A 16,321-nucleotide genomic window follows, 5' to 3' on the forward strand; every position below is an offset into this window, starting at 1 on the left:
GTTTTGAGGTTGATATGAATCGGATAATTAATAATCCGCACCCGTATTCACAGGGCATTACAATTTAGGGCTTTTTTCATCCACCGGTGGCGCTTGTGGAGCTTTTATATGTAAAATCTATATAAAAAAAATTTTATAAGCGCCATCAGTGGCAAAAAGAAGCCCTAAATTGTATAAAATTTGCCCTGAGAATACGGGTGCGGCAGCAGTCCAATTCACAGGGCAAATTTTTTACAATTTAGGGCTTTTTTTTGCCGCTGATGGCGCTTGTAAAAATTTTTTTTCACTGAAATATAATAAAACAGCAGCACCCGTATTCACAGGGCAAATTTTATACAATTTAGGGCTTTTTTTTCCCACTGATGGCGCTTATAAAAATTTTTTTATATAGATTTTACATATAAAAGCTCCACAAGCGCCACCGGTGGATGAAAAAAGCCCTAAATTGTAATGCCCTGTGAATACGGGTGCAGTCCAATTCACAGGGCATTACAATTTAGGGCTTTTTTTCACCACTCACAGCGCTTGTGAAGCTTTTGTATGTAAAATCTATATAAAAAAAATTTTTACAAGCGCCATCAGCGGCAAAAAAAAGCCCTAAATTGTAAAAAATTTGCCCTGTGAATTGGACTGCTGGAAGGTGAACTCCTATGCTTAGCCAATGCACGGAGTGTCGCCAGAGATAGCAATATATTGGTTGGCTTTCCCTCTCTCTTTTTTCACTGAAATATAATAAAACTGGAAGGTGAACTCCTATGCTTAGCCAATGCACGGAGTGTCGCCAGAGATAGCAATATATTGGTTGGCTTTCCCTCTCACTCACGCATGCGCACATTAAATCTTGTACAGTCAACGTCAAATCAAACAAGTACTACACGGTATAAAAGTTACATTATATTCCAGTAGTCTCAACCAATTATAGTTGACGTGACTGTACCGACAAGGACAACAGCACCCGTATTCACAGGGCATTACAATTTAGGGCTTTTTTCATCCACCGGTGACGCTCGTGGAGCTTTTATATGTAAAATCTATATAAAAAAAAATTTATAAGCGCCATCAGTGGCAAAAAAAAGCTCTAAATTGTATAAAATTTGCCCTGTGAATACGGGTGCAGGCCAACCATTGAGTTTCTCTCTCGGCGACACGAAGTTCGGCTTCCAGCTTTATTATATTTCAGTGTTTTTTTTATATAGATTTTACATACAAAAGCTTCACAAGCGCTGTGAGTGGTGAAAAAAAGCCCTAAATTGTAATGCCTTGGAATTGGACTGCCGTATTCAGAGGATGTTCTCATTAGGGCGTTTTTTTTTCTGATGGTGGCGTTTGTGAAGCTTTTGTATGTAAAATCTATATAAAAAAAATTTTTACAAGCGCCATCAGCGGCAAAAAAAGCTCTAAATTGTAAAAAATTTGCCCTGTGAATTGGACTCATATATTTAATACTACTATATTGCGCATCGCCTATGCTTTCCCATAAGTGGGCTGTGCGCATTCATTACGGTGCAGACGATCTCTCTGTCGCAGTCATACTGCTCAACAAAAATCTTTTGCGCATGTCCGAATTATTATTCGAGTAGGAGCTCGGAAACATTCGGCAACGCACACAAATTCATTGTGTATACGTGTGAACCGAACGGATTATTCGGACATGCGTAAAAAAAATTTTGTCGAGGCGTATGACTGCGACAGAAAGTGCTTCCTTTTGTGTATTTATTTTTTTTTCACTTTCATGCGCATGATCATGCACATGCGCCTGTCATGCAAACTTGATGAGAGAACAGTGACGTCGAACAAATAATTCTTAAAAAATAAAAATTAAAACATTGCTGATCCAGCCCCTCATGTCCTACGTTGTTGCAAACTGACTTTTTTCTGATTGCGCATTCGATTGCGCATGCGTAAAAATAAACAGGAAAAAAAATAAATACACGAAAGAAAGCACCTATTGAGATTGTCTTTACCGTAATGAATGCGCACAAAATCATACCCTAAGCGCAATATAGTAGTATTAAATATATGATTGGACTGCTGTGATGGGTAATTCGACGATTTTCGGGGTATCATACAATCATACTAACAGAAGTGTATGATAGTTGAAAGTGACCTCTTTTTTTATAAAATGAACTAAATGATTTATTAAACTCTGTTAAACTCTCACTCACACCACTGTACACAGCTGTCAAACTGTTTTTTTTTATTACACGATAAATAATGAATAAATTCATCAACGTGTATAAAAAATTTTAATAGAATTAAAACATTATACGAGAAAATAATTTAACAGTTAATATTATGACTTCTTTGGAAAATTAGCTCACGAGTTCGCCTGGAATATATTCAAGTATGCTAATATGATGAAAGAGGTCAACTTGGCAAATAGGTCTCCCAGATTAATATAATACGTTTCTCATAAAAAACGACAGGGAAAATATATATTTGTGATACTGAGTTATTTTATGATATTGATGTTAAATTATCTGTGTGATTATAATCTCATAATTACTGTATTTATTATTTTTTTAACTAATTAAACTATCTTTTTTCCTGGCATTTCATGATGTTCCTTAGAACTTGTCAAAACCCTCTTTGCCTACATATCATGTCTATTATCTCATTTTTTTATTGTAATTTTTGAGATTATTCAAATAAAATACACACAATCATTTTTCGTGAGTTGATTTATTAATGAATATTAATAAATTCATGAGATTAGATATTATGTTGGATGTTGACATATTAGGTGTGTTCGTTCACTATTCACACCGAGCGTATGCACGGAGCGTATAGAGTGGGTATAATTTGATATAATTTGATATAATTTGATAAAGATCCCCAGATCTGGATCTGAAAACCTTTATCATTTTAGCTGCAATGATTACCGGAAAATTACTGATAGATTACTGGTAAACATTTGCCACAAAGATTATCAGAAAATTACTGGTAGATAACTGGTAATTATTTACCACAATGATTACTGGAAAATTACTGGTAGATTACTGATAATATTTTTGGTAAATGTTTACCAGTAATCTACCAGTAATTTTCCAATAATATTTGTGGTAAATGTTTACCAGTAATCTACTAGTAATTTTCCGTTTACCTGTTTTTTGAAATATTTTGTATTTATCAGTAAATTTCCGGTAATTTACTAGTAGCATATTGTCTTACCAGTTATGGTTATCTGGGTAGTAACCGGTTAATAACAGCAATCGCATTCACGGAATTCGCTGATGGCGCTTGACAAAATTTTTTTATATAGATTTCACATAGAAAATAGAGGGGTATAAGCAGAGTGACGCCAATAGCAAAAGTTAAAGCCCAGAAGTCACTGTGCCTATACCAACTCTATACAAAAAGCACGATATGGCGGACCTGAACCCGCTGTTGGCGTGACTCTGCTTATACCCACTCTAATAGAAAAGCTTCACAAACGCCACCATTGGAAAAAAAACGCCCTAATGAGAACATCCTTTGTGATTTTGAATGAATTTTTTTTATATAGATTTTTATATAGACAATTTTGTCAAGCGCCATCAGCGGAAAAAAAAAGCCCTAATGAGAACAATTTTGCCTCGTGAATACTCATTAGGGCTTTTTTTTTCCGCTGATGACGCTTGACAAAATTTTTTTTATATAGATTTCACATAGAAAAGCTTCACAAACGCCACCATCGGAAAAAAAAAGCCCTAATGAGAACATCCTCTGAATACGGGTGAATGGGTGCATTCCTTTAATAAAAAATTTTTTTTCGTTTTGCAATTTCGCCCTGTAATACCGACTAAAAACTAGAAACAGAAAAAACGACAAAAGTGATAAATTTCTCTATGCAATATTCCAGGCTTTACAGTTTACGATAATGTGTGGTATGAGCTATGTGACAATAACAAACAATCACAACAAGTCAATTTTCTATTTATTTCAGTTTGATATAAACATTGAACAGCAGTCCAATTCACAGGGCATTACAATTTAGGGCTTTTTTTCACCACTCACAGCGCTGTGAAGCTTTTGTATATAAAATCTATATAAAAAAAATTTTACAAGCGCCATCAGCGGCAAAAAATAGCCCTAAATTGTAAAAAATTTGCCCTGTGAATTGGACTGCAGTTATCCATCTAATAATTGGAAGCCAAAAAAAATAATGTCATGTGCCAGTACTGCCACTACACGAAACAGCTTTTTCCTATAAAATTTTGGCCGGTATTACAGGGCGAAATTGCAAAACGAAAAAAAATTTTTTATTAAAGGAATGCACCCCAGCAGTCCAATTCACAGGGCAAATTTCATACAATTTAGGGCTTTTTTTTGCCGCTGATGGCGCTTTTAAAATTTTTTTTATATAGATTTCACATACAAAATCGTCACAAGCGCCGCCAGTGGAGGAAAAAAGCCCTAAATTGTAATGCCCTGTATTTGATTTGTAGCAATTCATTTGGTACTTTTTATATTTTAGTTTTGCATGATGGCGCTTGTAAAAATTTTTTTTATATAGATTTTACATACAAAAGCTTCACAAGCGCTGTGAGTGGTGAAAAAAAGCCCTAAATTGTAATGCCCTGTGAATTGGACTGCAGGTATGTGAAATCTATATAAAAAAAATTTTACAAGCGCCATCAGCGGCAAAAAAAGGCCCTAAATTGTAAAAAATTTACCCTGTATTGACTACCCGTACTGCATTTATATAATTTAAGCTTTTGCCACTGATGGCGCTTATAAAATTTTTTTTATATAGATTTTACATATAAAAGCTCCACAAGCGCCACCGGTGGATGAAAAAAGCCCTAAATTGTAATGCCCTGTGAATACGGGTGCTGCAAGAAAGAAACGGAATCTTACCGTGGTTGAACCATAGTACCATACCTTTAATTCTCTAATTGACTGAAGGACAATTGCATTTACTGGCTTACTGCAACAGAAATCCGAAACGACGGTGGACGTATAAACCTACAATATTAATCTTTTTTTTTCATTGCATTTTACCCATTGAATTGTTAGCAAATTTGATTATTAACTTATTATCGTGCATCTTAGTTTGCTTTGAAATGAATTGTTGTCAACAATAGGATTTGGCTATTTGTGCTCTTTTCCGTGGTTCCAGAGTGAATTTAGCCTAAAAAACAAAAATCAAATTATAAAAAAAAAAATCTAACCGTATATATATATACTGGCAATCGTTCAATCATTGACATAAGCTATGCGCGTGCGTCTGACACATATTCTCACTTTGTGTCAAAATTAGGTCGTGTCACTCCTAAAGCCGGCAAATTGTACTCACGGTACTTGTGCGTTTGACGTATGGATTTGAAAAAATTAATTGATAAATGTTATAAACTTAAAAAAATATCGCAAATATACAGTAAATCGTGATCATTTTCACTTGTAAAACTTCGTCGTTGACGAGATATTAATTTGTCTCCCCCTTTCTTTTTTTTATTCATTGTCTACGAGAATTACTTCTACGAAAGTTTCTTCTTTTTATTATGTAAATGATAATAAAATCAACCAATAGCTCGACATATATTTAAAACTAGAGTCAAATATAAACACTCTTTAAAAAAGTTCAGGTATGTAAGATAATACTACTTCATGAAAGAGTTGAATAAATTTATTCAAACGTACTTTGAAGTGGTGATGCGCAAATTTTGTGAAAAAAAGTAGATCATTATAAAAATAATGTTAACTTTGGACTAATTTTATCATCATCAGGTAGTTCGAGCAGTAGTGTGAAGTCAAGATGCCGGCAGTGCGTGGTGATGGCATGCGTGGACTTGCAGTTTTCATTTCGGATATAAGAAATTGTAAGTTTTTCAAAATATTTTAGAAATAAAAAGCATGAATATTAAGCATAAAACCTGGCAAAATCACGATCAGTCAGGCATGAATTGAATAGTCGGAGACCGTATAATCGTTTTTTAGTATTTATTTCTTGAGCACAGAATGGCTGAAATTACAATGCAACAAACAAATACGAAAAAGAATTTCTGGAAAGGATGAAGTGCTAATTATTTTTTCGACTACGTGTTGATTTTTTGTTGACATGAAAGATATTTTTTTTTTTTTTGAATATCGTCGATTAACTACCGTATTTTTACAGGTTTGTAAGTGCCCAACGGACGTAGGTAAATTCAGTTACGCGGCACCTCCCGGGGTCAAAGTTTTCTGACGTTTATATACCTTCGCATGTGTACCTGGTCCATGGAGTTTAATAAGGTAGATAATCTCTGATGTCACACTAGTGACAATACGTACTTACTCTATTCTGTGAGCTTCAGTAAAATTTGAGAGATTACCCTCCTTGTAGACCTCCATGACCTGGTCACTGCATTTGGAACTAAATTTACCCTTTGAAGATGCAAACGAGAAGTATATTTCGTTGCTAGCTAGAAAAAACCAGCAGGATGATACCACAACGACAGAATATTGAACGATAGTTTATCAAGTGATAAAACATAAAACAGTTCGAAATCAATTTTAAATTATTCTTATCCTCTCTATTTTCTTTATGTTTATATTTTGTGAGTTGGTTGGAGGTGATTAGTTTCTGGGCGTGACACTGATAACTATTATCGTCCAATGATAATATATGGCAATATGCAAACGGAAACTTTCTAATTGCGGTATTTCGTTTGTAGAAACCGATTCTAAGTTTTTTGATGCTACTTTGAATTTTATTTTGATTACGTATACGGAGAGACAAAAATAATGAAAATTGTTGCAACAGCACGACAAACTAGAGGCGAAATCTTATCTTGTCACTTTTTTTTGTATTGCAAAAAAAATTGTCGTATCGTTGAACAAATTTTATTTAGCTGCACAACAATTTTTATCATTCAATAATATTCGTTGTGCTGCTCAATAATATTTGTTCGGCTGCTTAATAAATGTTGTCCAGGGGTGCTATTCTTGGTCCCGTATTTCGGGAGTTATTGCGGGTCCCGCAATAACGATTCGCCAACAAGAAATGTTTGTCGCGATAGAAAAACATGAAGGCACTTGTTGCTTTCATGTAAATTCTACCTTATTTTTGCATTTGCATACGACTATGGCAGCTTCACATGAAAGCAACAACAAGCGCCTTCATGTTTTTCTATCGCGACAAACATTTCTTGTCGGCGAATCGTTATTGCGGGAATAACTCCCGCAATACGGGACCAAGAATAGCACCCCAGGATAGCTGTTCTCGACATAATTATCCGCAAGTTATCCCGAGCGACTGGGATAACTATTTTGTGGAAATTCACCTTAATTTATGGCTTTATTTGTATCTTTTTCAATGGTTTCCATCAAACGACTATATCGCTTTCAAGCGTTTCCATGTTATCCGATGTAGGTGGGATAACTATGTCGAGAATAGCTATCCAGTTTCAAGGCAAACTTTACCGTGCTGCACAACAGTGTAAGGCTTTTCGGGTATTATCGGTAAAGGCTTGTGGCCACTAGCATAGTTTTTCGACCAAGTTCTATGCCATAGCGATATGGCAGAAATAGTTCACATATGACGGCGATAGGGCGGCGTTTTAATCATTTTTTAAAATTGTTTCAGCTGTACCAACTTGCTTAGAAACACATAAAAAATAAATAAAAATATAACCTTTCTTATTTGTTGACAATTTGATATTTTGACAGTCAATCATTATACATGTGTAAATATAAACAAACAAATTTATTAATAACGCTAACCATTCACTGAAATATAATAAAACTGGAAGGTGAACTCCTATGCTTAGCCAATGCACGGAGTGTCGCCAGAGATAGCAATATATTGGTTGGCTTTCCCTCTCACTCACGCATGCGCACATTAAATCTTGTACAGTCAACGTCAAAACAAACTAGTACTACACGGTATAAAAGTTACATTATATTTTAGTAGTCTCAACCAATTATAGTTGACGTGACTGTACCGACAAGGACAACAGGCCAACCATTGAGTTTCTCTCTCGGCGACACGAAGTTCGGCTTCCAGTTTTATTATATTTCAGTGTAACCATTGTTGTTGTATTTTTTTAATGTTGGCTGTATCCAAAAAAACTAGTGTGAAGTTAGCGGTTCTATGCTGAAAATGCTGCGTGCAGCATTTTTTCAACATAGTCCTCAGCGGCCGTTTTCTAGTAAATTTTTAGTGAGATATAGTGACACAAGTGCTATGGCATAGAACTTGGTCGAAAAACTATGCTAGTGGCCACATGCCTTAAGACTCTGTCTTGCTCGTGTGCCTCGGTATAGCTACATGGCATGGTGTGGGATTGCCTTAGTTGTCAGTTGAGATTAGCTTTTGTGTGATTAACATTTTAAAAATAAATAAATTAATGCCAGGTTTCGATAAAATTTTAATAAATAAATTATAGACTATACAATATTTGTGAGCAACTAGATAAATAACATAACTTGATATTCAACAAATTACATCAACAATAAAATATGATTCATGAAAATGACAAACATAACCTGCAGAGATTTTTTATTTTAATCTTTGGTAATGAATATGAAAAATAAATCAAAGCATCGTAATTCGAATTAATTTGTTCCACAATTATTTTCTTTCTTATTTTCAATTATCATAATGAAAGTTTATTTTGTAATTTTGAAAAAAAAAAATTTAATATGGTTTTAAAACTTTTTTTATGTGGAATCTCTCCTTATATAAAAAGGACACTTGACCGCTTTTTATTCGTGATGTGATTGGTAAAAAATATTTAGCATTTGTTTATAACTAATATTTTATTATTTTCTCTCTCATACTAACTAACACGTTGCTACAGAATAGAAAAAATTATTAAATAATTATTAATTAATTCATAAATAAATTATTTAACTCTAAAAATAATTGGAGTTTATTATATAATACGGTGCTATGATATTGAAATTTTTCTAAGTCCAAAAACTGGAGTATCAGAATACTTTTCAAAGACTTTTAAAATACCCAAACATTTAAAATACCTGTCAGGGATAATTGTATCCGAGAACCGATATTCGAGCTCTTCATTTACTTCTTTCATAATACCACCAAAATATCGAAAATACTCATAAGTATTCTCACAATACCTCATAAACATCGCCGGATATAATTCAAACACTATAAAATATCAATAATACTATTCGAATACTTGATTTTTTCATCTCGGGATATAGATTTAAATATTATATAAATAGTATAAATGTTTATATAAATAAGTAAACAAATAGAAAAAGTTAGTGTGTGGTTGCTACGTATGATTGCTACTTATATTTTTTCATCAAATACAATAATATACAATTGACTTTATAAAAAGCTGTAATATGACTTTAATACTTTGATTGAACAACGACACGACTAAAAGATTTAATAATTGTTTATAATTAGATCAAATGATATTTTTGTTCATTAAGATAATTATAATATTGATAATTAACTTGAAATAAATATAGTAATTCATGGAAATGACAGATAAGAAATGTACTTCTTGGGATTAATAAAAATTATAATTATGATGAAGAAAATAGTATTAATAAACATATACACAATAATATATACAACCACGCGCCGGAGTCGCGGGGTCGCTCTTGTAATAAAAATTAATAAACTAAATCCGAAAATTGTTGTATGTTCAACATTTTTTGTTTGAAGCATAACAAATTTTGTTCTATGTTTATCAATTTTTTTTGAAGCATGACAAATTTTGTTAAACTAACATAATATATAATAGAAATAAAAATTGTCGTAATGCAATACGAAAATTCTTACACGGTTTGCAAGTTTTGTTGGACTACAAACATTGTTGCGCTGCACAACAAAATCTATTATGCACAAAGCAAAAAATGTTAGATTGCAAATAAACATTATACTAATAGAATATAACATTTGTAATTAAGTAGATAAAATTCGTAATAAAGTAGGCTAAAAAATGTGGTCCAATAAAAATTATGACGCTGAAACTGGCATCCGAGCTAGCGTCCAAATCAGGGGCGTAGAAGAACCGGTGCCCCAAACTAGAATTTTTTTTGTTTTTTTTTTTAGACTTCGGGAACGTTTCACGTAAATATGAAAAATCGATCTCCCTTGAACTACCCTGAGGAGTTTGAACCCTGTAGAAGCTGCGTGAACCTAGCACCCCACTTTATTGTAGAAACTTCTAGTAAAGTTCATTTTGAAGGTCTTAATTTGTAGTAATTTGTAGTGTAAAGGGTTTAATTTGTAGTTCGAAAATCAAAGGTGGAAAAAGGGTTAAAAGATACTTTCTTCAAAAATTGACTTAGAGCAATGAAATTAGGGGCAATACGTTCGTTGAAATTTGTAGTAATTTGTAGTGAAAAGGGTTTAATTTGTAGTTCAAAAATTAAGGGTGGAAAAAGAGTTAAAATGTACTTTCGTAGAAAATTAAAGAAAAAAAGTGATAAATAGGTCCAATAGCTTTCGTAGAATTTGTAGTAATTTGTAGTTAAGGTATAACTTGCCAAAATTTTTGGGGGCGTGTCCTAAATATCAAGGTCTGTAGATTAATAGACGGCTGGGATAAGGTCGTCGCACAAGCATCAAACATGGCCGACTTTTAGGCGCGCATTATTTAAACCATCTTTATAGCTTACATCTGGTCTATTACAGAAACAGTATACAACAAGAAGTTAACACTTAATTTTTTTTAATCAATAATTAATTAAATATTCTGAAAAATTGACAAAGTTATCAGACAGTTTAATATAAATAGTTGTAAAAAAGTGAAACAAAAGAAGAAGAAGAATAATATAATTTTTTCTTTTTCAATATAAAAATAAAATAATCGAATACAATTTTTTATCTGACAACAAAATATATTTTTCTGGCTTTAGTAGGCTTTTGCCTGTCGCATACTATAAATAAGTGAATAAAATAACTCAATTAAAAGGTTTTTTAAAAATGGACAATTTTCCGAATACATTAAGAAGCTTGTTAAACTTGTTTTTAATTTTTTCTCGTTGTCTTTCTGACAGTATCCTTTTTTCTTATTCAACTCGTAATTCGCAGTCTAAACTAATATTTATTTTTTTTAAGCTTTCTACTTCCTAGTTTAAACTCGAAATTTCGTGGTGATAAAGACAATGTTGATTTTGAAGCATGAAATTAAATTTAATAACTCCTTCATTATATTTTTTTATTATTTCTGCTTGTAATTCATCAGCAAGAATTGATACTAAATGATCCTTATCCAAGTTTACTAGTGGCAATTCAATCTGCTGCTCATCACTTGGTAAACATTTGGTATTATTAGACTTTGGTAACTTGAATAAACTCTTTTTGTTGTCAGTGGTATATTTATCTATGATCACATCAAGCAATGGTCTGGAAAAGGATTCACCTAAGTTTGTTGTTGACAACTGCTTTAGTGATTCACATGAAGTCTAATTAACATCATGTTCTAAAAAAAAAATAACTATTAATATTTTTTTATCAAGACAACTTTAATATAAGTTAAAATTCAATGTTTATTCTTACTCACGTCACTTGTATTTTGGTGAATTTTACTTAAAAAATCTATCAAAACATCACCAAACAAAGTTGGTACTGCATTTGGTTTTAATTTTTTTTGAGCCATCCTGACGATGTTGTTCATATTGAGATTCATTATGTTGGATCTTTATAAATATATCTGTAAATATCAATATTTTTTAACTAGTAAACTAATAATTTTGATCAGGAAAAAGAAAATCATGTGATAATTTTGATCAGGAAAAAGAAAATCATGTGAAGAAATAATCTTACCTCACATAACGTTGAGCATGGTTTTATTTGGCTCACACCAGCACCAGTAGATCATTTTCGACGATGATCTAAATCTCTGGGGGAAGCAACCGATCGCACAACGTTGACGTACAATATTTATTCAATAAATAAATGATTAAATTTTGATGTTGAAATTTTTTTGACATGCCATACACTGTTTGTTTACATTGTGTGGTGAACATTAGGAGTGGGGAATAGCATCAAACATGGCTGACCGCGCATGCGCACTGAGTCATGCGACGACCTTATCCCAGCCGTCTATTAATCTACAGACCTTGCTAAATATACTGCCTATGCTTTTACATGGATAGTTTTTGCGTTGCCAACCCCAAATAACTAAAAAAATAGATTTTTCTCGGTGGTTTGTGGCTTATTAATAATACTTTTTGCTAGAGAATCTTATCATTTCGTCTATTTTATTGCATAATAAATCATATTCTTGTAATTTAAACAATTTTAATTAGTTTTTATTTTCTCGTAATGACCCCGGCAATAGTGCTTTTTTTGTCAGTTTGCAACACTGATCTTGACGCCATCTTAATATCTATTTCATGAATGTATGTGTGTGTATGCTGTGTAAAAGCTAAACATGGATGCTAAATTTTGCTAAATTTGCTGTTTAAATTTTCCCGCTTCAATGCGCTGTTGCCAGAGCCTCAATACTTGTTCTCATAAAATTGCTAAAAATCGTGTTTTTAGCTTATATTTTTATTAATTACGTGAGATTTAGTCTTATAAGCCCATTTCATCCTGATATCAAAAAATTCCTTATTTTTTCTTTTATTATCTATTAGTTTTTGGGATAGGTGAGACTAAAACAAGTATTGTTTTGTTAAGTTCGTAGATATTTTCTAACACCTCCTCCCATAAGAGCCCATGTTTAACCTCTCTAAATTATGTCAACTTTGAATAATTATTAAAAAAAAAAAAGTATTATAACATAAAAACTGAATTGACAAAAAGATGCATTATTATTTCATTTATCTAAATTATTAATTTCATGAGCCTCAGACTATTTTTCATTTTGGCAAGTTATACCTTAACGAATTTTAATTTTAAGATGGAAAATGATGACAAAAAAAAAAAATTTTTTTTTTGGAGCAATAATATTAAAATTGCATAACTTTTTTGTTTATAATAAGAAAAAAGCAACTCGTAAAGAATATAAAAAAATTTTTACTAAACCAGTTTCCCAAAAAAAAGCGTCAAAAAAGTGGAAAAAATTTTTTTTTTTTTTACTCCAAAATATTAAAATCTTGATAACTTTTTTATTTGTAGACCAAAATTATAACTAAAATATCTAATAGATACAGAAAAATCCTAACTAATTTCTGGTGAAGAAATTAGAATTTGCAGTTGAACCGTTTTTGCGGTATTGAAACGTACCCCAAATTTTCAATGTAATTCAGCCGGCTGAAACCCGTAAATTTAAAAAGTAATTAGCCAATATCTTTTAAACGGCACTGAGGAAATGGATAATTTTTTTTTCATTGATTTCGTATTTGTGAAGTGTACAAATCTGTAGAAAAAAATCAAAATTTAAATTAAGAGTTTTAAAAGTACAAGCGCAAACGTACCTATACTCCATATGCTTGCGTGTTAGAGTTGTCAACTTTGACACTAATTATCTGGATTTTGACGCAGAGGAAAATTACGAAAAATTCCACCAAATAGATAATTATTTTATTTAAACATTAAAAAAAAAAAATCGAAAATTAAATTACGGGAATTTCATTTGAAAACAACCTTAATAAAATATTACGTAACTTTTTTATTCATAGACCAAAATTATAACTATAATATCAGATAGATACAGAAAAATCCTAGCTAATTTGTAGTGAAGAATTATTTGTTGAATTGAACCTTGTAAAATATTGCGTAACTTTTTTCTTTATAGACCAAAATTATAACTAAAAAATCAGATAGATACAGAAAAACCCAAGTTCTGGTTCAACTACAAATTCTAATTTCTCCACTACAAATTAGCTAGGATTTTTAGTATCTATCTGATATTTTAGTTTCAATTTTGGTCTATAAATAATAAAGTTACGCAATATTTTATTAAAGTATTTTATGAGAGAATTATTTTTCCCGCAAAAACCGTTCAACTACAAATTTTAATTTTTTTCACTACAAATTAGCTAGGATTTTTCCGTATCTATGTGTTATTTCAGTTATAATTTTGGTCTATGAATAAAAAAGTTACGTAATATTTTATTAAGATATTATATGAGAGAATTAATTTTCCCGGCAAAACGGTTCAACTACAAATTCTAAATTCTTTACTACAATTTAGCTAGGATTTTTCTGTATCTATCTGATATTTTAGTTTCAATTTTGGTCTATAAATAAAAAAGTTACGCAATATTCTATTAATGTATTATATGAGAGAATTAATTTTCACGGCAAAACCGTTCAACTACAAATATTAATTTCTTCACTACAAATTAGTTAGGATTTTTCTGTATCTATTAGATATTTTAGTTATAATTCTGGTCTATAAATAAAAAAGTTATTAAGATTTTAATATTTTGGAGTAAAAAAAAAAAAATTTTTTCCACTTTTTTGACGCTTTTTTTTTTTGGGAAACTGGTTTAGTAAATTTAGAAATTTTTTTACCGTTATCATCATCGATGTAATACTAACCCTCTACGAAAATTTCATCCCCCTAAGTCGTGTTCTAGGGGGTGAAATTGAGGTAGACACTATATTTATACAAAAAAAATTAATTTCTCTAAAACTACTTGTAGCTACCTCGAAAGGTACACGTCTACCTTAATTTAAGGTAGACGTGTCTGCCTGAATTTCATCCCCATTCATTGATAGAATAATCACATAATGTGATGAAAAAAATATAAAAGTATTTTAAATTAAAATGTGATCAAAAAATAAATCACATAATGTGATCAAAAATATAAATGTGATTTTAAATTATAAGTGATTATTTTGTCATAATTAGTGTGAGTTTTGTGTGTGTGAGTATGCAGCTGCGCATTCGTCCGAATGCGAATTTATGCTTTAGCTCTATCTGGCGTTCGAATTTTGAATTAATTAAAAAAACAAAAACATTTTAATCCATGGCGCGTAAGCACACACGTGGGTTCAGACGCCATAATGATGATAATTATCGACGCTCGATTCTCATTGGTCAACTTAAAACGCTAATAACTCGGGCACAAAGCGTCGTAGACCCAAAATTTGAAAACACGTACTATTTAAAATTTCACGTTCAATCTCGTGGTATACCTGGCATGCGCGACTTACGAGACATCCTGTATATTCTACTACATTTTTGCCAGAATCGTTACTCTACAGTGATCATATCACTCAAAAAATTATAAGCCACTGATACACTTTTTTTATTATAATTATGTATTTGTAACTGTGTGTGTTAATAAAAACTTACAATATCTGCCTAAATCAGTACTTAGTTAATTTGAACAATTTCAAGACTCGATTTATAATAAAATTAAAGCATACTTTCAAAATAAAATACATACGTAATAGTTTAAATATTGTCAAGTACTAAATTTTCAATATCTTTGAAATTAAGAAAAAATTCAAAAATACTATCTTGAACATTGTCATTTGCTGTCCAATCAATTATTATTATGATGAAAAAAATATCTTTAATATCTATCATTATTCATTAGATTTTTCATCAACAGCAATTATTTATTAATTTGTTATTGGTAATTATTATTTTTATAAAGTTCTTTTGATTGAGAGATTTCCAGCACAGATTGAAAACGCAGATAGACCCTTAAAATTTTTTGAGTAGATTTATGAAATAATACTACACACGCTCAAATTTTTTAATAATTATCTTTTGGACTACTTTTTGGAGGTTATACATGGGTTCTTATGGAAAGCCCGGTTCAGGTTCAAGAAACCTGGTTAGCCATTTAATGAAAAACGCAGATGGCTTGACCAAAAACTAGACAGATAAAGGATAAAATAAGGAAAATTTTTGATATAATTTCTAATAGAGCTTACAGACTTTTTTTAATTTTAATCTCTTTAACAAGATTACGATATCCGAGACACCCCATTTTTTAATTGGTTTTTCGTAGGAAATTTGCTCACGATTACGGGAAAAATATGGAAAAAATTCCTACGAATGCGCAAAGTGCTTAAAAATCGAGTTGAAATATGGAAAAAAGGCTATGCATATGTACACTGAGAGAAAAAAACAGTTATTTTTATTTGACAATTTATTTATTTTCACGTGATGGATCAAGTTTTGACGGACCGAGAGACCATTTCAGTAAAATTCACGTGATCGCAAGGTTGAAATAACGTAACGTAAACAAATGACTTTTCACTGGGGAACCACGTGAAAATAAATACATTTCTCGAATAAAAAACTTTGTGTCACATAAAAATAAATTTTTTTTTTTTTTGTCAAATATTTTAACAATGATAATTTCACGTCAGAATCACGTGAAAATAAATCCAGTTTCGAGTTATGAATACTATGAGTTACGTTAAAATAAAATTGTTTTGTCTTTTTTTCCATTGAATTTGAGATCACGTAAAAAAAAAAAAATTATTATATAATAAATTAAACAGCTTTATTAATTA

General features: G+C 31.3%; 1 protein-coding gene and 1 long non-coding RNA gene across 2 annotated transcripts in view; one reads left to right on the top strand and one right to left on the bottom strand.

Annotated features, from left to right (window-relative positions):
* The first annotated feature begins 4,808 nt into the window (after positions 1-4,808).
* The window catches only part of LOC122849088 (AP-2 complex subunit alpha), a 58,667-nt gene continuing 47,154 nt past the window's right edge, over positions 4,809-16,321 (top strand). Inside the window, exons 1-2 of the mRNA XM_044147666.1 lie at positions 4,809-5,567; positions 5,710-5,801. Coding sequence (XP_044003601.1) covers positions 5,738-5,801 — 64 coding nt within the window. The 5' untranslated portion in view covers positions 4,809-5,567; positions 5,710-5,737. The remainder of the gene's footprint in view (positions 5,568-5,709; positions 5,802-16,321) is intronic.
* Positions 10,462-12,014, bottom strand: LOC122849158. Its single transcript, XR_006373509.1, has 3 exons — positions 11,717-12,014; positions 11,454-11,603; positions 10,462-11,372 (listed from the first exon to the last, which is right to left on the bottom strand). It is a non-coding gene; the product is annotated as an uncharacterized LOC122849158 (long non-coding RNA).

Source organism: Aphidius gifuensis, linkage group LG2 (assembly GCF_014905175.1).
Source record: "Aphidius gifuensis isolate YNYX2018 linkage group LG2, ASM1490517v1, whole genome shotgun sequence".
In the NCBI taxonomy this organism is placed as follows: domain Eukaryota; kingdom Metazoa; phylum Arthropoda; class Insecta; order Hymenoptera; family Braconidae; genus Aphidius; species Aphidius gifuensis.